This window comes from Doryrhamphus excisus, chromosome 4, assembly GCF_030265055.1.
Source record: "Doryrhamphus excisus isolate RoL2022-K1 chromosome 4, RoL_Dexc_1.0, whole genome shotgun sequence".
Lineage (NCBI taxonomy): Eukaryota > Metazoa > Chordata > Actinopteri > Syngnathiformes > Syngnathidae > Doryrhamphus > Doryrhamphus excisus.
This window is the reverse complement of record NC_080469.1, coordinates 1,087,501-1,109,928: the sequence shown is the minus strand read 5'-3', so window position 1 is coordinate 1,109,928 and position 22,428 is coordinate 1,087,501. Positions and strand designations below refer to the sequence as shown.

The 22,428-nt window shown below is 38.3% G+C and overlaps 2 protein-coding genes across 6 annotated transcripts in view; both read left to right on the top strand.

Annotated features, from left to right (window-relative positions):
* pdzd2 (PDZ domain containing 2) overlaps window positions 1-4,305 on the top strand; it is a 47,197-nt gene extending 42,892 nt beyond the window's left edge. For all 5 annotated transcript variants that reach the window (XM_058070948.1, XM_058070945.1, XM_058070946.1 and 2 more), the window contains one exon: window positions 188-4,305. In XM_058070948.1, the coding sequence (XP_057926931.1) occupies window positions 188-354 (167 nt within the window). In that variant the 3' untranslated portion in view covers window positions 355-4,305. The remainder of the gene's footprint in view (window positions 1-187) is intronic.
* A 2,674-nt stretch (window positions 4,306-6,979) lies between these two features.
* Window positions 6,980-21,202, top strand: npr3 (natriuretic peptide receptor 3). Its single transcript, XM_058071782.1, has 8 exons — window positions 6,980-7,863; window positions 13,392-13,514; window positions 13,598-13,773; window positions 14,360-14,495; window positions 15,877-15,971; window positions 16,284-16,401; window positions 16,471-16,555; window positions 18,891-21,202. The coding sequence occupies exons 1-8, from the start codon at window positions 7,215-7,217 to the stop codon at window positions 19,000-19,002; spliced, it is 1,494 nt and encodes a 497-aa protein (XP_057927765.1). The 5' UTR covers window positions 6,980-7,214; the 3' UTR covers window positions 19,003-21,202.
* The last annotated feature ends 1,226 nt before the right edge of the window (window positions 21,203-22,428 follow it).

Below are 22,428 nucleotides of genomic sequence, written 5' to 3'. Positions count from 1 at the left end.
TTTGTGCTTGTTTCTGTTGTGTAGTTGAATAACTGTTCAGGTGTTACGCTAACATAGCGGACACCTATTTAGTCTCTTGTGAAAATTCGACCCCAATATCGGAGCTTTTTCAAGTGGATTTGGGGGAAAAAAATAAGAGAATACACCTCAACTTCCCAGTTTTTATTGCTATGTTTTTCCATGACAGGAGGCGCTGCTGAGCTGTCCGGGCTGATCGAGGTTGGCGATGAGGTCTTGTCCATCAATGGATTGTCTCTGGAGGGTCTCATGCATCACGACGCCTGGAAAATCATCAAGGCTACGAACGACGGGACCAATCACCTTACCATCCGCAAGTCCAGTGAACGTCTGTAATCTACGTTTGTGGTACATCTTGATGTTTGCAGTGACGTGCGGTGAGGTTCATGGCTGGCGAGGTACTGACTTCTTTGGAGTTTTTCATAAAAAAAAATAAATAACACGGGTTGCTCGTTATGAGGATAACCAAAAAAAAGAGGAGAATAATTCATTTTGTTGAAATAAATGTTTTCAGGTACATCTTAGAATCTATTTATTTGGTTTTAAAAAAACTTTTATGTATATGAAGTACACACAGGCTTCCCTTCTCCAGTAAAAGTTAAGATACTTTGTTGTAAAAGTCAGATCACCTCCTGGTGAGCTTGGGTATATCATTTTATTCATTCATTCAGCAGAGTTTCAAAAGATATTGAATGCTTTGTGGAAGGATGTCAGTGACGAGCACCTTCCAAAGCATGCCCCCCCTACAGGAAGCAGTGGTACTGCAAAAAAAAAAAAACGTATTTATTAAAAACAAAAAATTTTTAAAAACTTTGCTTTGGTTCCAATTTTCTCTCTGATAAAACATTCCACTGTTCTCCAATATCTTAATTTTTATTTTTCTACACAAAATAAGATGAAAAATAAATAAACAAATCAAGAATAAAGAAAATCAATCAATCAGTAATAAATAAATAAATATAATAATAATAATAAAAACTTAAGAAAGCACATATAGTTGGTGGGTATACAAATTATTTTTTTCATATTAAAATGAACAAAGCATTATTAGAGCCCTGTAGACATGACAAAACACGACTATAGTCACATTTATACTCTTTTTATTTACAACATATTGCGCAACTGCGGGGTCTTGAGACACATGCTAACTCGCAAACTAGAGAGCTAGCGACCTAAACGGTAGCCTTCAAGTTATTTCCTTTCAACTTAAATAGCCAAAAACTTACCACTTCCACACGGATAGGGAGGATAACTATTAACAGTTATTTAACCTTTAACATGAACATGAATCAAACGTAATCATTTTTTCTGGGTACATGATACCATACAGCATCCGTATCAAACTTGCGCGGGCCGCACTAACATTAAACTTTTATATCAAGGCGGGGGCTTCAAACTAGTGTCCTGCGGGCCACATTTGGCCCGCGGGCCGCGTGTTTGAGACCCCTGGAGAAACCGGCATAATGCCATAAGCCAATTGAGTGTGCACACAGACATTTAGCGTAGCTTGAACACTAAGTCCATTGGAATCATGCAGGAAATACACACAAATAACACAATTCAATGGACAAATATGAATATTTATTTATTCATTTTTGTATTTTTCATCATGCCAGGGAGGTGAGACTCCATGTCACAGGAATGTACTACAGTTATGGGATCAGTATACAGAGTTGTGGTCAGAAGTACACTCATCATGGGCATTGTTATTTATTTGAACCAACAGTGGAATAGTTGCATAACATATTTTTTATGTTTTTTTAAAACAAAGTGGGGGGTTCTTTTTGAAAGATGATTTTATGCAGTTGTTAAAAAAAAAAAAGCAAAGTATGTGCATGGTGGTAATCCTCCGACACTTGCCAAATTCAAGTCTTGTAAATTGAGGATGTTATGCATAATGCCAAAAACTTACCACTTCCACACGGATAGGGAGGATAACTATTAACAGTTATTTAACCTTTAACGTGAACATTAATCAAACGTAATAATTCAAATTCCTAAGTTCTCGCAACTTAATAGGGCACATTTTTCCCAGGTGCCTGTGCTGTTCTGCTTTTGGAATCATTTTTGTGCCGAATGTTCTTTCCTCGGAATTAGTGTCTTTGGTTATGGATTGTATTTTGAATGAGCTTTCGGAGTTTTTTGAGTATCTCATTGCTTCCATGTGCTGGTTTTCTATAATCATAATATACGAGTGCTAAATCCACCATATTTTGATAAAACCTTTCCCCTCACCAACTGGACCAGCCAGTCCAGGGTCATCTGGGATAGGCTCCAGTATACGCCCCCAAGCCTAAGGAGGCCCAAGCGGCATTAAAAATGTCCATTGTCCGTTTGGAACATCCGATTGCGTCCATGTTCCGGCCGTCTTGTCGTTCATTTGAGGTGAAGAAGAATTTGGAGGCAGTCCTGCGGCCCAGAACATGATGCTAACGCCGCCATGCTGACAGATGCTACAGTGTTCTTAGCTTTGAAAGACTCACATTGTCTTCTCCAAACATATTTCTTGTCACTGTGGCCAAATAAGTCAATCTTTGTCTCGTGTGATCATAAACGGTGAAACTCATCCAGAAGGAATTTGACTTACGCATGTGGGCCGCAGCAAAGTCAGTCAAAGGTGTCCATTTTGGTTTTGGTCTGCATCATCTGGGTCCGTGGTGGTGTTAAAGGATATTTGTGGTGGACAGTTACTCTTACTGGTTCCTACGTTCTTCCTGGTCATCTGAGTGGGACAGTTTAGGTCTTCTTTCAGAGCATCCAAAGAACTTGGTCTTACTTACCTTCACAACGAGGGCTTTCCAGTCATCCCTTGGCCAGACCTTTTCACATCTGCATCCAGGTCACGGCATCGGCTGTTTCTTGGTCTGCTCCTCTATTTTTGTCCTTGTGGATTTGAAAAGAGGACACAAGAGGGGCGTGAGAAGTTTATGACCAACCCATCTCCATATCCTGTCCAGGTTACTGAAGGTATCTGGCCAGCTTGCTAGTGGGATTCGCCTGAGACACGTGTTGTTGATAAAGGACGGGATTTTCTTTCTTCACGGTGGTGACCGTTGTCGTCCAGGTTCTCACAGAAGAATAAGACTTACCATGGAGTTAAAGATCCTGGTACTGGCGTTGCTAGGCGTTCATCACCTGCTATGATTATCTCCTCGAGGCGAGAGGCCGCTTGTCTCCAGAACAAGACCTCCACATGCTTATCACATGTTGTAAGGTGAACAAGTGAGTGACAAATTGGCAATCGCACAAAAGGAGTTTGGATGATCAACTCCTATAAAGTTGGGTTCGGCAGCTGTCCAGAAGTCCTCCTGAGCACTTGACAGTGTGAGCAACCACAGTGGAGTGTCTGTGTCTGGAGACCGTGAGTGGAATGTATTAAACATTTAAGCAGGAAGCACAAAATCGAAGAAAAGCAGCTGGAATAGGTGCAGATTCTGGAAGATCTAGAAAGCTTTGTATGCTGGTTTATCGTGTGGAGCTGCTCAATATAAAGGGCGGGAAAATGACCATAATAGGTCCCCTTTTAATGCATGGACACGCATTTACACATAGTTCAGTTCCAACTCAAATAGTTCCGATAGAAATGTGAAAATTGTAAATAGTTCATAGTGTTATTTTTGTAAATAAATTATTTTTATGTAAAAAAAAAATTGTGCTTTAGTCGTTTCGAATTTTGAGTTGTCACAAAAGCAAAAAAAATATTGTGTCAAAGTGAAAGTTATGCTTGAAATGGATCTTTTTTATAATAAGCTGGTTTTCTCACATTTTTAGTCGGCAACTGATATTTTCCTGAAACCTAAATATGTTCTACTGCTGATTGCGAAAGAACAGAAATGGGTAGAAACCATTTTTTTTCTGATGAAAGACTTCTCTTTCTTTTGGTTTGGTTCTACGTTCATATAGCCATAGAATACAATAATCTGTGTGCCTTGAAAGATCATAATCATAATCATCAAAAATGGCAGTGAAGCGGTCGCTTTTTTTTTTTTCTAAGGCGCTCTTGAACCTCGAGCACCATTCAGTCAAAGATGTTTTATCACGTCATGTCCACCATGACGGTGGATACATTCAAATGTCAACATGTCAACTCAATTCTTGTTTTTAAAAATCAGTGACGATATAATTTGTAGAATTATTCCACGCTGCAAAAAGAGCGGTTCAAATCCCATCGGAAAGATGAGTGTATATAAACTTCTGAGCACAACCGTATTTCATAAGCTTCATCGGGTTCTCCAATGTTGTTGTTGGGTTTTGTTTTTTTTAAATAAAGTTATGATGTAAAAAATATCAGGCTTTCTTGAGTGTGTTGCTGCCAAAACATCCATGAACCACTTGGCCACTGCCCCACATCGGTTCTGGTGGTTGAATCAATAAAATACTCAATTTTATCTTCATGTACTTGACATGCGTGGTTGTCATTGTTAAATTGAGATGCGGTGATCAGTTGTGGCCACAAGAGGGCGCAGTTATGCCAGGTAAAAAAAGTCTTCAGGGCCAAGTGTTTGAAACTATGAAGTTGGACTCTGCAGTTGTTTACAAATACAAAAGACTTCAATTGTCCTTCTCAGATCTTTCCCGTCCAAGAGTACTGTGGTTGATCCCTCAATTGATGTTCCATACTGGCAAAGACAAACTAGCATTCTCAAATTTTTTTTATTTTTATTTTTTTTTATTTTTTTTTTTTTTTGTTATTATTATGAAGTAGGACTGGAAATAATCCACAACATCAGAGAAATTGCAGTAAATTGGTAACAGCAGAAAGGACACGTACCAACCAATACAAATACACGGTGTAGACATTGAAAAGGTGAAGGAAAATACATTTCTGGGGATCACAATAGATGAAAATATGATCTGGAAACCTCATATTACAAATATACAACATAAGGTGGCCAGAAATATTTCAATATTCAACAAAGCAAAATTTGTTCTCAATCAGAAATCACTCCACACTCTTTATTGCTCTCTGCTTCTACCATATCTTACTTATTATGTGGAAATATGGGCTAATAACTATAAAAGCAATCTTCACTGGCTAAATGTACTGCAAAAAAGGCCAGTAAGGATAATTCATAATGCCGCCTACAGAGAACATACTAACTCCTTATTTCTAAAATGACAAATACTTCAACTTGCTGATATAGTTCATCTTCAAACAGCTAAAATAATGCATAAGGCTAAAAATTAACCAATTAGCTAAAAATGTCATCCGATACTTCTCTACAAGAGAGGAGAAATATGATCTCAGGGAAGAAGTACATTTGAAACACTTCTATGCTAGGACTACGTTATGCTAGCCATAGCATTTGAGTATGTGGAATCAAACTATGGAACGGATTGAGTAAGGGAATCAAACAATGCACAACGATGAGCCAATTCAAGAAACAATACAAGCAGTTGATGTTTGCTAAATCCAAGGATGAAGAGTCTTGAACCAGTCATGATGTGCTATATATATCACTATATTGACACGCACTATGGTACACATTATGGCATTGTAAATTAAAAAAAATTAAAAAAATAAAAATAAAATTAATAAAAATTAATCAAATTAAAAAACATTTTTTTTTATTTTTTTTTATTCTATTAGGAAAGCAGGAAGTGAACAAATGTAACAATTAGTGATTGTAAAAGTACCAGATGGAGGGGTAGGATTTAATAAGCTTTGCTTCTTCCTACTCCTTTTGGACATGTGGAACTGGGAACTGATTATGGGATGCACTCAATTGGAATCTGATCAAATGAAATTAAACCATTACCATTACCATTACCATTACCAAAAACAGTAGATTAGTAGTGGTGGGACAAGTCAGCGGGTGGTAGTGAATGCAGCTGACCTTTCACCTGTATAGTCCTTTTCCACCACTAAGGTACCTACTGGAACCTACTGATGATGCAGCATCAGGACCAACCAAGGGCTTCCATATCTTGCTCACGGGAGGATTGAACCAGCAACCTTCAACCTTGATTCCACACATATCACCCTTCCATTTATTTATTTATTTATTTCTAGTATTTTAACTTTTTTTTTGGGGGGGGGGGGGGGGGGTTATGATCATGGTGCCGATATCGAGGCTTGCGCAACAGTAATCTGTTTCCTGTGTTTTCCATAATTTTCCCTTTTTTCCCTTATTTTTGCATATTTAACTGATTTTCCAATATTTCAGTTAATGTCCAATATGTGCCTTATTTTTAATTTCCCTTCATTGTCCCATATTTCCATGTTTAATCCACATTTGGAAAAAGAAAAAAAGGTTGAACTATGAATCCAAACAAGTCAAAATACTCCCCACTAAAATGTATAATCTACCATAAATTCATAATCAACAACTTCAAGGCAAAAAACTCCAAAAATATCCAAAGTATCGGCAGTCCGGACGGTGATTTTTGGTATCGGGGTTCATATTTGCTTGCTGGCGGGTCGTACCACCATGACCTTGAAAGCAATTGGAACATTCCAAAACAAAACACACGCTAATGATGTCTGTTATTGTTCTTGGGAAGAAGATGGCGTGTATTCTTTAGTTGTCGCTACTTTGAAATGTTGGCTTTAGTATTATGTCAACCAATAATAATAATAATAATAATAATATGTAGAATATTATTTGTCTTTAGAAACTATCATGAACAAAATAATAGAATTTAATATATATTAATTTTATATTGCATTATTAGCCAATTATTAAAATTTATAAACATAGGTATTATTTTTAGGGGTAAAATAAAATGTAAATAAAATACATAAAATATAAATATATAAATACATACATTAAATGAATTAATTATTAACATTGAATGTAGGAATATCCAAAGTATCGGCAGTCCGATACTTTGGATTTTTGGTACCGGATCGATCCCGTATCGCCCAGCTCCAGCACGCCGCGGTGGCGTGTAGCTTTAAGAGGGAGGTGGAGAAGGTTGTGATGACGCAGGTTTGAGCCGTGAAGATGCTTTAAAGTCCAGGGGCTTCGTGTGTGGTGGTCTTACGGAGAAGAACACTTGCGGGACATCCACAAGGAAGCCTAAATGTCCACACAACAGGCGCGTTGATGTCGCTGAGATATCGGATCTAAGTTCCTCACAAGTTGCGGCGGGAAGGCTTGAAGTTTGCGCGGCCAGGTGGAGTTTTTTTTTTTTTTTTTTTTTTTTCTTCACGTCTGAAGAACATCTCACCAACATCGGGACAAGTGGGCGTCATGTGCAGCACCGTGCGCGTCCTGTTGGCCTTGCTCGCGGTGTCCGGCAGCGTGGCTGTGGAGGACATAGACGTGGTGGTCTTCCTGCCCAAAAACGACTCGTACCTCTTCTCCCACGCCAGAGTCGCACCGGCGGTTCTTTACGCGCAAATGAAGCTGCAGGCACCCGGAGCGCCTTTCTCCGGCTTCCGCTTCAACATCCGCTTCGAGAGCTCCAACTGCGTGAACGACGCCGTCTTCCACTTGTTGGACACGTCGTGCGGCAAGAAGCCGGACCTGATCCTGGGTCCGGTGTGCGAGTACGAGGCTGCGGCGGTGGTGCGGCTGGCGTCCCATTGGAACATTCCCGTCATCTCGGCAGGTGCCCTGGCCGCCGCCTTCGGCGACAAGAAGACGGAGTTCTCCCATCTCACACGCATCGCTCCGTCCTACGGCAAGATGGCAGAGACCTTCAGCGCCATCTTCAAGTACTTCTCGTGGAGGACCGCCGTCCTGGTCTACGAGGACGACAAGGAGGACAGGAACTGTTACTTCACCGTGGAGGGCATCTATCATCTCATGGCGGACATGAACATTAAAACCTACTCTGTGTCTCACGAAGACCGCATGGACACCGAAGACATCATCCAAAGCGTGTATGACACTGAAGGTGAGAAAAGTCCACAGTTGGGGGGGGGGGGGGGGGACCTTCTCCGTGGGGTCCCACGGGTCTGGTCATGAATTCATTATCAATGCCGTTACAGTATTTGGAATATACTCAGCTGCACGGTGGTCGAGTGGTTAGCACAGCTAGGAGACCCGAGTCTTCAAGTTTGCATGTTCTCCCCGTGCATCCGTGGAATTTCTCCGCTTTCCTCCCACATTCCAAAAACATGCTAGGTTAATAATTAGCCGCTCCAAATTGTCCATAGGTATGAATGTGAGTGTGAATGGTTGTTTGACTATATGTGCCCTGTGATTGGCTGACAGTCCAGGGTGTACCCAAGACAGCTGGGATAGGCTCCAGCACCCCCCCGCGACCCTCGTGAGGATAAGCGGTAGAAAAAGAATGAATGAATGATTTTGGCATTTGTGGATAATGGCTCTCACTGTGGTTTGCTGGAGTCCCAAAGCTTTAGAAATGGCCCAGAATGATAAATTTGAATTAATTTCAGTTATGTTTTAACAAAGGGGGCAAACACTATTTCACACCACGGTGTATAATTACCCAATTGTGAATTTTAGACACTACTATAACATTAATACATGAAATATTGATTGATATTATAAATATAGTTAAGAGTTTGTGTATTTATATGATGGCTACCATGAATGACTAAGTCCACAAAAGTCAGTCGAGAACACTTTGATCCAATGTAAAGTAGTCTGTGTGTAGCTTGGATGACTGAACATTTACTATCCCATCATCATCATCATCATCATCATCATCATTGCCGGGTTTGGATGTTATATCGTGTTGACCTTTGTACTTCAAGGTCAACTAAATCATTTGGAAAATGTACAGGCGACTCCATCGGATGCGTGAATACCAAAGTATTTTGTTCCCGCCCTCGGGGTTCATATTTGCTTGCTGGCGGGTCGTACCACCATGACCTTGAAAGCAATTGGAACATTCCAAAACAAAACAGACGCTAATGATGTCTGTTATTGTTCTTAGGAAGAAGATGGCGTGTATTCTTTAGATGTCGCTACTTTGAAATGTTGGCTTTAGTATTATGTCAACCAATAATAATAATAATAATAATAATAATAATATGTAGAATATCATTTGTCTTTAGAAACTATCATGAACAAAATAATCAAATTTAATATTTCTTTAAGAAATCATGTCCATTCATTTTATATTGCATTATTAGCCAATTATTAAAATGTATAAAAATAGGTATTATTTTTAGGGGAAATAAAAAATACTTAAAAAATACATAAAAAATACATTAAAAAATACATAAAATATAAATATATAAATACATACATTAAATTAATTAATTATTAACATTTAATGTAGGAATAAATAATATAAATACACAAATTCTTATATATCCTATATTTATAATATCAATCAATATTTAATGTATTAATGTTATAGTATATAGTGTATAAAATTCACAATTGGGCAATTATGCAGTGTGGTGTGAAATATTGTTTGCCCCCTTTGTTAAAACATAACTTTAAAAAATTAATTCAAATTTATCATTCTGGAAAAGGTTATAAAGCCATTTCTAAAGCTTTGGGACTCCAGCAAACCACAGTGAGAGCCATTATCCACAAATGCCAAAATCATTCATTCATTCATTTTCTACCGCTTATCCTCACGAGGGTCACGGGGGGGTGCTGGAGCCTATCCCAGCTGTCTTGGGTACACCCTGGACTGGTGGCCAGCCAATCACAGGGCACATATAGACAAACAACCATTCACACTCACATTCATACCTATGGACAATTTGGAGCGGCTAATTATTAACCTAGCATGTTTTTGGAATGTGGGAGGAAACCGGAGTACCCGGAGAAAACCCACGCATGCACGGGGAGAACATGCAAACTCCACAAAGAGATGGCCGAGGGTGGAATTGAACTCGGGTCCCCTAGCTGTGCGGTCTGCGCGCTAACCACTCGACCGCCGTGCAGCCCAGATTCAATATAAATAAACGGAATATTTTCATAGTTAGAGCATAGAAAACCTGTTTTTTAACATGATTAGAGCCCCGTAGACACAAATAACACCCCTATAGTAGTAACATTTACACTCCTATTATTCTTTGTTTACACCGCATGCTAACTCGTTAGCCTCGGCAGTTTGCTCTTCACGTGGTTTGACGATCCGGACTCCTTCTTGTCAAACAGACTGAAACGGCCGTCACGTTGGATACAAAGCAAAGTCCAAAAAGTCGGTCGATGGACGGCAAACATAGAAATAGAAAAAGTGGAGAAAAAGAACATGAAAAATGCTGTCGTTTACCTGAGAAATGACGGATTAATAATTAATGAGACGGATTTATGAGAAAATGTACGTACAGGATGAGTGGTACAGGAAATATTACTAATAGTTTTTTGTATTTAGGTTCACTTTATTATTATTATTATTATTTGAAGTATAGTAATCCCACGTTTATGGTGGTTAACTGGTTCCAGACCCTTCTAAATGTGCCTCCTTATAGTCACCTGTACACTTGCAGTACCTGATATAGTCCACATAATAACACACTCAAAGGAAGTTGAGGGGGGGTCAAACAGGAAGTGACACCACAGATTCAGAGTTGAGTTTTAGCTCGGCTTGGGTTACGGTTGCAAGAGTACTTTATGTAAGGAAATGCGAAAAAAAAAAAAAAAAGCCTGTTGTTGTGGCGGCGGCACGGCGGTCTGGTGGTTAGCGCGCAGACCTCACAGCTAGGAGACCAGGGTTCAATTCCCCGCTCGGCCATCTCTGTGTGGAGTTTGCATGTTCTCCCCGTGCATGCGTGGGTTTTCTTCCGGGTATTCCGGTTTCCTCCCACATTCCAAAAACATGCTAGGTTAATTAGCCACTCCAAATTGTCCATAGGTATGAATGTGAGTGTGAATGGTTGTTTGTCTATATGTGCCCCGCCTCTCGCCCGAAGACAGCTGGGATAGGCTCCAGCACCCCCCGCGACCCTCGTGAGGAAAAAGCGGTAGAAAATGAATGAATGAATGTTGTTGTGGCGATGGAGTCTGGTGCTTGTGTGTCTCACCCAACATCACAGTAATACTTTGAATGCGTCTTGTCAATGGCGTATATTAAGCTTTTGAAGCAAAAATAAGACATGTATTTTTGTCAATGAATATATTTGAGTAAAATTCAAACGTCCCGCCGCACGTTTTTATTTTATTATTTATAATAATAATTATTATTATTATTATTATTATTATTATTATTATATTAACAATAATAATAATAATTATTATTATTATTATATTAACAATAATAATAATAATTATTATTATTATTATATTAACAATAATTATAATAATATAATATTATTATTATTATTGTATTAATAATACTTGTTATATTAATAATTATTATAATAATAATAATTATTATAATAATTATTATAATAATTATTATAATAATAATATTATTATTATCGTTTTTTAACGATAAAGAGGAAAAACGCATCAGTCATTCAGTCAACACCGAGCGGAGACGGAATAATTTAAAAGTTTTTGCGGCGCCTCGATGTCTTTTCTGTATCCCGCCGCATACTGTACATCCTTGTTGAAGTACTCATGGTATTGCAAGCGTCTCTCTATGTTCCAAATGGCGCTGTGAGTCGCTACGGCGGCGGCGAGCGAGGTAGCGAGTACAAGCGTAAGATGTGAAGTATTGCTGTCTGCTTGCGTTGGCGCATGTGGAAGCCGAGCGAGCGCACACAGGGTGAGCAGTGTGTGGATGGCGGCGTGTAATTAAAGGTGCTGTACTGCTGGCAGCACTGAGGTCAAGTTTGTCCCAGCCACTCAAGGCGCATTTCAGGAGGTGTGTGGAAGTGACAGAGTTGTGAGGAATGTTCCAGCCGGAGTCTGAATCTTCCTTATTAATGCAAGGAACCTTCAGGTTCCTCAATTGCGTGTTTTGTGCGCGGACGGACGCGCGTATTTACCGGGCGTGTGTTTATTTATTGGCGCAACAAAGAATATATGATTGTGTTTCAAGCGGGTACAAAAAAAATGCCACATTTTTCCGCGTGAAGGAATGAATGGACGATTCTTCCAATTCCTACATTTCTTAACCCATTCCAAACATTCCAGCATCCAAACATTCCAAATTGTCATAGAACGGTGCGTCTACATCCGGGCTGCATATTTTTCATCGGTCACATGTTCGGCACGTGTAATCGACGCCATCCGTCAATCTTTAAAAATTTTATGGCAGCCCCCCCACACCCCCCACCCCCTGCTACATTAATCCGTTTATGGTTTCTTTACATTGAAATAGCACTGCATTTTATGTGTTTACGTCTGCATTATTACTTGTATTATTTATAATGATAATATTTAATTATTGTTAATAATTATTTTTATATAATATAATAATTCTTATTATATTATTAATATAATAATAATTATTATTATTATCATATAATTATTATAATAATTATTATTATTATATAATAATTATTATGTAATATACATTAATCCACCATTGCACTCTGTTTATGGTTTCTTTACATTGAAATAGCACTGCATTTTATGTTTACATCTGCATTATTACTTGTATTATTCATAATTAGGATATTTAATTATTGTTAAATAATTATTATATTATTATAATAATAATTATATTATATTATTATAATAATTATTAATATAACAATTATTAATACAATAATATTATTATTATATTGTATTATTATAATAATTATTATATTATATTATTATAATAATTATTAATATAACAAGTATTATTAATACAACAATAATAATTATAATATTATTATAATTATTGTTAATATAATAATAATAATAATTATTATTATTATTAGAATTATTGTTAATATAATAATAATTATTATTATTATTATTATTATTATTATTATTATTATTATGTATTATACATTAATCCGTCATTGCACTCTGTATATGGTTTCTTTACATTGAAATATTTGCATTTTATGTGTTTACATCTGCATTATTATTTGTATTATTTGTAATTATTATATTTAAGTATTGTTAAATAATAATAAGAATTACTATTATTATATTATATTATAATTATTATGCATATAATAAAATTATTATATTATTGTAATATTATTATGTATTATTTGTACGTTTTTGCTATTAGCTCAGTCTTTGGTGGATGTCATAAGACGATAGAAACATCTCCATGCTTACAAAGTATTTTATTTATTTTTTTATTTTATTTTATGAAAGCAGGAAGTGAACAAATGTAACAGTTAGTGATTGTAAAAGTACCAGATGGAGGGGTAGGATTTAATAAGCTTTGCTTCTTCCTACTCCTTTTGGACATGTGGAACTGGGAACTGATTATGGGATGCACTCAATTGGAATCTGATGCATGTTCAAATGAAATGAAACCATTACCATTACCATTACCATTACCCTTACCATTACCATTACCATTACCATTACCATTACCATTACATTGATGAGTTGAGACTGTATTTGTATTGTACTCGTCTCCACTTGACTTTCCTCCAGTGGTGATCTTGTGTATGGAAGCCAACAAAATCCGAGAAATCATGCTTGCTGCACACCGACGACGACTGACCGGCGGAACTCACATGTTCTTCAATATCGAACTCTTCAACGCCTCCTCTTACGGTAAAGAATTGAAGCAGTCGCCCGTGTCTGACTGTCTGTCGAAAAAAAACCCCAACATGGACGGAGATGGCTTGTGGTTTCAGGCAACGGCTCGTGGAGGAGAGGAGACAAGTCGGACGCGGATGCGAGGCGAGCCTACGCTTATTTGAACACGGTCACGCTGCTTCGGACCGTCAAGCCCGAGTTTGAAAACTTCTCTGTGGAAATTAAAAAGGCCAGTGAAAGTATGGGACTGGACCACTGCGATGACTGTGGAAGCGTACGTATGTCTCGGATCAAGTATTGTATTTATGATATACATATGTACATACATACATATGTATATACATATGTATATACGTACATATGTCTATGTATTGATCACAACAACAAAATACGCTCCTGATCAAAATGTTGAAACCGTTTTACAGCACGTCCAGCTTCAAAGTGCAAAAAGACGAAACGGGAGTGACACAAAACAATTTTTGAGTGAGAAATTTTTTGTAAACAACAAACACGGAAATATTTTCACATAGACAGCTGCCGTTTTACGCCCCTGCACAATGTGCACAATGTGATATAAATCCGGTATATACGTAAAACGGACATTTTCTGGTATACGCATATAACGGATTTGGCTTATATCAGACAAAACCAGTGGGAACAATTGAATCCGATATATCCCAGGTTTACTGTACTAAACGGAACCAAAGCATGCATTTGGTCTACCTTTGCGTCCCTAATATTTTGCTACTACGTACGGACATCACGGCTAGGATTCCATCCTCGCATCCAAAACGAGACAACCTGCCATGTCTTTTGTTCTTCTGTTTATCATCTCTTTCTCCTCACGTTTGACGTTTTAGGTCAACATGTTTGTGGAGGGATTCCACGACGCTTTGTTGCTCTACGCCATTGCTTTGCATGAAGCCATGAAAAAAGGATTCAGCAAGAAGAACGGAACAGAAATAACATCGGAAATGTGGAACAGAACGTTTGAAGGTGATCTACATTTTCATCACTCAACTTGGTTCAGAAATGGTCTCTGATAAATCTTATAGGTGTCTCATCTCAGGCAGTTTGACCCCCCTTGGACTGGAACACATTTACAAACATTTATCATATACATATACATATACATATATATATATATATATATATAAGACATATATATGTCTTATTTGTTCTTATTATGTCTACAATATTGGGTAATACCAGTGTAAATGTGACTCTAGGGGTGTTATTTCAGGTCTGGAGGGCTCTAATAATGTAAAAAAAAAGCGCGCGGACTTCACAGCTTGAAGACCAGGGTTCAATTCCACCCTCGGTTAGGGTTAGTATTAGGGTTGGGTTAGGGTTAGGGTTAGGGTTAGGGTTAGGGTTAGGATTAGGATTAGGGTTAGGGTTAGGGTAGGGTTAGGGTTCAGGATTAGGGTTCAGGGTTCAGGATTAGGGTTGGGGTAGGGTTAGGGTTAGGATTAGGGTTAGGGTTAGGGTTAGGATTAGGGTTGGGTTAGGGATTAGGGTTAGGATTAGGGTTCAGGGTTAGGGTAGGGTTAGGGTAGGGTTAGGGTTCAGGGTTAGGATTAGGGTTGGGGTAGGGTTAGGGTTTAGGATTAGGGTTGGGTTAGGGTTAGGGTTCAGGGTTAGGATTAGGGTTGGGTTAGGGATTAGGGTTGGGTTAGGGTTCAGGGTTAGGATTAGGGTTGGGTTAGGGTTCAGGGTTATGGTTCAGGGTTAGGATTAGGGTTGGGGTAGGGTTAGGATTAGGGTTAGGGTTAGGATTAGGGTTGGGGTAGGGGTAGGGTTAGGGTTGGGTTAGGGTTAGGATTAGGGTTGGGTTAGGGTTCAGGGTTAGGATTAGGGTTGGGTTAGGGATTAGGGTTGGGTTAGGGATTAGGATTAGGGTTAGGATTAGGGTTGGGTTAGGGTTCAGGGTTAGGGTTAGGATTAGGGTTGGGGTAGGGTTAGTTTAGGGTTGGGGTAGGGTTAGGATTAGGGTTGGGTTAGGATTAGGATTAGGGTTGGGGTAGGGTTAGGATTAGGGTTGGGGTAGGGTTAGGATTAGGGTTGGGGTAGGGTTAGGATTAGGGTTGGGTTAGGGTTGGGTTAGGGTTAGGGTTAGGATTAGGGTTGGCGTAGGGTTTGGGTTAGGGGGGAGTTTGCATGTTCTCCCCGTGCATGCGTGGGTTTTCTCCGGGTACTCCGGTTTCCATAGGTATGAATAGGTATGAATGTGAGTGTGAATGGTTGTTTGAACTGCCCACATTTTTTTTCCAAAAAATGTTGACATGATATCTGTATTTTGTATGATTATTCTACCCAGTAACAGTTCTAATGAGTCATTAAAAATGTGTTATTTTTTTTTCACTGTTTTGCACAGGAATCGCTGGTCAGGTATCCATGGACGTTAATGGGGACAGAAATGGAGATTTCTCTTTGATGGCAATGACCAATGTCGATACAGGAACGTACGAGGTAAGAAGCAGAAAAACGATTTAGCGTTCCATCTGTGAATTTTTCACCCAAAGGCTTTTGTGTTCGTTTTCACCACGGAATTGAGTCCACACATGCAAAACCTATCCTACGGCATCTGAAATGGAGATCCCAGTCACCATCCCTCCATCCTGTATTCTCGATCTCCATCCATCTTTGTCAACACAAAGAGTCCAGGATGTTGGCGGTCCCACATCGACTTTTTCCTTTTGCCTCTGTGACCAAGTGTTTGTTGACGTTGGTTTTCTCGAACGCACTGATCTCCACGTTCATTCATCTATTGTGTCATTCCAGGTGGTGGCCAATTACTACGGAATGAATGGAACCTTTGAGCTCCTGCCCAGCTTCAACCACGACCATTTCACTCTGGACCAAATCCAGATCACTCATACGGAGATATCAGACACATCATGTAAAGGACTATTTGGCGTGTGTTTGAGTGGTTACTATTGTGCTGGCCAACGATTGTTCTGTTGAACAGGTGGACTTGGAGTGTCGGCGTTGACCGGAGTCATCGTGGGAACTGTTCTGGGAACCACGATGCTCATAGCGTACTACTTTTTCAGGTAAGAACAGATAACCACAATGCTGCTTACAGACTTTGTGGAATATTTGGAGTGTGTCGGTTCAAATTCTGACCTTCATTTATGAGGCCAGATACTAACGGATTGGATTTCATCCTGGAGCTGATGAGGTTGAGAACTGAACTGAGCCGGGTACTCCAAAAATATGCATGTTATGTTCTTCTAAGCCAGGGGTCACCAACCTTTTTGAGGCCGAGGGCTACTTTGTGAGCACGGATAGTATGAAGGACTACATGACCTGTTTGGGGTCAACTTCCAAAATGACAAAACTGCACGGATCACTTTTTAGTAATCAGAACAAAAGGAATAGTACAGTAAACCTCGGATATATCGGACTCGGATATATCGGAAATTCGCTCACAATGGACAGATAAAAAAGAACCAATTTTTCTGTAATGCATTTCCAATAAAAATTCATTGCATATATCGGATTTTTTATAACGGATTTCGCCTATTTCGGACAAAATCTCCAGTCCCGTTCCAATGCATTTCCATGAAATTTCCCTGGCATATATCGGATGGCCGCATCGTGGCGCTCCGATTCGCCGAATGGTGACAGGCCGCTATACGACGTCATTTGCAGCGTTTGCAGCGTTGCCTGCGCGTCCAGGTACATTGGAAACATAGTCAAGGAAGTGCCTTTTTATAACGGATAAAATCCCATTTACGCATATACCGGATATAAATCCCATATATGCGTAAAACGGACATTTTCCGGTATACGCATATAACGGATTTCGCTTATATCGGACAAAACCAGTGGGAACAATTGAATCCGATATATCCCAGGTTTACTGTAGTAGTAACACTATGTGAAGCCACTGCTCACATATCAATGTTCATTATTTTACACAATAATGGTAACAAAAACATATTTTTTTTAACAAGAAACATTTATTTATGTGCTCACATATTTGAAAGTCAGAGCGAACACCTTTCTGGGATTTTTTTTTTCACCTGCCTAGTGAAAAAAGTCCTTAGTTTGTCCAAAGCTGCTTTTAACAAACGGGCCTTTTCCGTCCTTAATGCGCTGCCGGGTGGGTAGCTCGCATTGAAGCGTTCGTGACAAGTTTTGAAGCGTCTCTCCACATTGGGCCGCTTTGGTATTGCAACATCAAATAAGACACATAGATTTTTATTCAAAATACGTAAAGAAAAATTCTTCCTCCCAATCACTGTGGAAAATGTAAGTCCTTTTTTGGCTTTTCTGCCATGTTTTTGGGGGCTAAACTGCACGAGTTAGCTTACTCGTTCACCGCTGCACTATATCGGAAAAGCGGTGAGCGGACGCGTGAACTTTGACTTGAGGTAAGAGTTTGTTAGAAAATATTTTTGTTTTCATTTTTTATGTTATAAGACGATTAAAAAAATACATTAATGTAAGAAATTCTGATTCAAAATTTAAAGCACAAAATAACAATGATAATTTGGGACCAGTGCTATTTTTTAGAAGATGCCACGCGGGCGCCTTAAGTGGTCCACGTGGGCGCATGGGTGCCCGCGGGCACAGCGTTGGTGACCCCTGATCTAAGCATTTTTTTATATATATATAGGATTTATACAGTAAACCTGGGATATATCGGATTCAATTGTTCCCACTGGTTTTATCCGATATAATAATAATAATAATAATACATTTTATTTAAAAGCGCCTTTCAGGACACCCAAGGTCGCTGTACAGGAGATAAAAAGCGAACGGATATAAGCGAAATCCGTTTTATGCGTATACCGGAAAATGTCCGTTTTACGCATATATGGGATTTATATCCGGTATATGCGTAAATGGGATTTTATCCGTTATAAAAAGGCACTTCCTTGACTATGTTTCCAATGTACCTGGACGCGCAGGCAACGCTGCAAACGCTGCAAATGACGTCGTATAGCGGCCTGTCACCATTCGGCGAATCGGAGCGCCACGATGCGGCCATCCGATATATGCCAGGGAAATTTCATGGAAATGCATTGGAACGGGACTGGAGATTTTGTCCGAAATAGGCGAAATCCGTTATAAAAAATCCGATATATGCAATGAATTTTTATTGGAAATGCATTACAGAAAAATCGGTTCTTTTTTATCTGTCCGTTGTGAGCCAATTTCCGATATATCCGAGTCCGATATATCCGAGGTTTACTGTATATTTTCACTGTGTATGTGTATGTTGACATTCAGTATATTCTTAAAGGGACATAAAAACTAGTCTGCTGTCAGATACTGTATATTACAGTAATCCTGTGAATATATATTTTTTGTGATATGACAAAATGCAGCAATGGGCAAAAAAACAAAATTCTGCTCATATTTTTTGGTCGTTTGCAGGAAAAATTACAGGATCATCATCGAGCGTCGAACACACGGCGAAGAGTGCACCACAGGGAAGCACCGCCAGTTACGCGAGGACTCCATCAGATCAAACTTCTCCGCTGCTTGACTGATGCCACGGAATTCCTCTTGACAGCAACACGCAGCAGTGCTTCTCGGGAGGAGTTGTATTTGTTAACTTCCAAACCTACTGTATCTCAGGACAACTACTGTCTCAAAGCACCACTTGTGGGGGTTTTTTCTTCACAAGTGAGTATTTGTATGGATGTCGATTTTATTCTCCTTTGAGCATTTTATAAAGATATAGGTGTTTTTTTTTTTTTAAATATATACACTGTAAACAAAACGGTAGTTTTGACATTAATGAATGACTTAATGCTGTAGGTATATGTGATGCTACATTGTCGACGTTGGTGGCTACAAATGTTGATATGACTAATGGAAGTCTGATTTTTATGGTTTTATTTAAAATGCAGCATGTAAAAATAAAAAAAATTGACTTTAAAAATGAAGCAAAAAGGTAAAAAGAGGAGCGTATGTGATCAACTGACTGGACACAATGTGAAGTACCCCGGCATAATCAATACAGGAACGTGGCTCTTATTGATGCATTGCTAATTGATATTCTTTTGTTTTCATGATTTCAATGGTAAAAAAAAAAAAACGAGTACACAAGATTTCATTTATTTAATGACTTAATAATAAATCATATTAAAATAAATGGCAAGAAGAAATATTTGTGTAAAATGAAATCATAATACAGCGGAACCTTGGTTAGCATCATTAATCCATTCCTGAAGGTCCAACTCTAACCAAAACGTACTCTAACCAAATCATTTTTTTCAATAAGAAATAATGTAAATCCAATTAATTAATTTCAGAAAGCCAGGAATTTTAACACAGAGCAGGTTTTTGTAGTATTTTTATTGTATTATAGTATTTTTATTTTTATGGCCACCACTCTAACCAAAACATACTCTAACCAAATAATTTTTTTCAATAAGAATTAATGTAAATCCAATTCATCCATTTCAGAAAGCCAAGAACTTTAACACAGAGCAGGTTTTTATAGTATTTTTATTGTACTATAGTATTTTTATTTTTATGGCCACCACTCTAACCAAAACGTACTCTAACCAAATATTTTTTTTCAATAAGAAATAATGTAAATCCAATTCATCCATTTCAGAAAGCCAAGAACTTTAACACAAAGCAGGTTTTTATAGTATTTTTATTGTATTATAGTATTTTTATAGCGACCCCAAATTATCCATAGGTATGAATGTGAGTGTGAATGGTTGTTTGTCTATATGTGCCCTGTGATTGGCTGGCCACCAGTCCAGGGTGTACCCCGCCTCTCACCAGAAGGGAGCTGGGATAGGCTCCAGCATGCATAAGCGGTAGAAAATAGATAGATGGATGTTAATATCGGGCTGACAATTATCGGTTAACCAAAGAAAATGCTAACCCAAGCGTATGCTAACCGAGGTTCCGCTGTATTATTATTTGAATACTTTGCCAAAGTCCAGAGCTTGTAGTGTTTATATTTTTTTAATTTTTTAATTTAAATATTAATTTGCCGCCCGCTAGAGAAAATATGCCACTGAATTCATTTGCAGAAAACGCTGTCTGACTTTACGTGTTACATTTCTAAAGATACTCAGTGTACATATAAAATGTGCCAAATAGTTTTATTACGACAGTAATACACTCCCTTGCTGCATTCTGTACTGTATCTGGAAGGTAAAACATTCTGTCCTGATATGGTTTGTTTCTATTTCTATCCACAGCCTCCAGATGAACATATCTTTCTCTGACAACTGAATGTACTGCATGGAAAAAGAAGTATTTGCTTAATTTTGTAAACGTACTCCCTCGCAAAGATATAAACGCGACATCATTTCTATTTTATTACGCGCTTCGATTTAAGACGGAGTATTCATAACAATGAATTTGTATTGTAGTGAAATCCACTTTCCATTGTTTGGTGTTACACTGAAATGAATCCCACCACAACAATGACTATGTCTCCTTGTCAGTTCTTCCCAGTGAATTTCTCATAATCCGATTGGCCAACTTCAAATGTGGAGGCGGGATCTGGATCTTTGTAATGGTATGTCAATCAATGAATGAGATCCGACGCTGCATTCACGCACAACCGTCCACACAAACGCAGGTTTATGATTCAGAATATCACGATTTAGTGTGCATTATTTATGACAGAATGTCTTATTTAGTGTCATACATGTAACACCTGTACACGTGTTATAAATATCGTATTTTCTTAACTTTATTCAATAAAAGTTCGATTTACACCAATGAAAATTGTTTTGTGTCCCGTACATTCTCGGTTCCTAAAGTAGGGTAGGCCAACCCCCGGAGGGCTATTATCATGGGGGGACGTCAATAAAAATGACAACTCGTGAAATAAAACTCACAATTACGAGTGTCACTGAAGGAGACGGGAGCAGCCGGAAGTAGACAGACCGTCAAGTTGTTCAAGCTCCGTGTGCATCAAAACAAGAAATAAGTACATTTGAATAATTATTTTGTGGATTAAGAGTGTTTTACCTTAAATATTTCATTTATATTAGTGTTGTAGTTAGGATGTTGGCCACACAGGCATCTTTTAAAGGGGATTTCATGTCTAAATTCACATTTATTTCATGAATCGAAAATGAGTTCCACAATCTTTACTGACCCCGTGTTGAAAAATATGTAGAATATCACTTCAGATAACTTTATTCATCCCACATGAGGCAAATAAAGATTCATTCATTCATTCATTTTCTACTGCTTATCCTCACAAGGGTGCTGGAGCCTATCCCAGCTGTCTTGGTGCGAGAGGCGGGGTACACCCTGGACTGGTGGCCGTAAAAATAAAAATACTATAATACAATGAAAATACTACAAAAACCTGCTCTGTGTTAAAATTCTTGGCTTTCTGAAATTAATTAATTGGATTTACATTATTTCTTATTGAAAAAAATGATTTGGTTAAAGTACGTTTTGGTTAGAGTTGGACCTTCAGGAATGGATTAATGATGCTAACCAAGGTTCTGCTGTATTATGATTTCATTTTACACAAATATTTCTTCTTGCCATTTATTTTAATATGATTTATTATTAAGTCATTCACACTCACATTCATACCTATGGACAATTTGGAGTCGCTATAAAAATAAAAATACTATAATACAATAAAAATACTATAAAAACCTGCTCTGAAATTGATGAATTGAATTTACATTATTTCTTATAGAAAAAAAATATTTGGTTAGAGTACGTTTTGGTTAGAGTTGGACCTTCAGCAATGGATTAATGATGCTAACCAAGGTTCCGCTGTATTATGATTTCATTTTACACAAATATTTCTTCTTGCCATTTATTCCAAGGGTGGAATTGAACTCGGGTCTTCTAGCTGTGAGGCCTGCATGCTAGCCACTCGGCGGTAAATAAAGCTGAATGTGATAAAACATAATAAATCATAACAAAATCATAAATAACACAGATAACCCTGATGCAGAAGGCTCCC

What these genes read in the sequence shown, in the direction of transcription:
- npr3 (XM_058071782.1), top strand. Translation starts at nt 7,215, where the DNA reads ATGTGCAGCACCGTGCGCGTCCTGTTGGCCTTGCTCGCGGTGTCCGGC. An exon ending in AAGCGTGTATGACACTGAAG is followed by an intron (nt 7,864 to 13,391) that starts GTGAGAAAAGTC and finishes ACTTTCCTCCAG; the next exon opens with TGGTGATCTTGTGTATGGAA. An exon ending in ACTGCGATGACTGTGGAAGC is followed by an intron (nt 13,774 to 14,359) that starts GTACGTATGTCT and finishes TTGACGTTTTAG; the next exon opens with GTCAACATGTTTGTGGAGGG.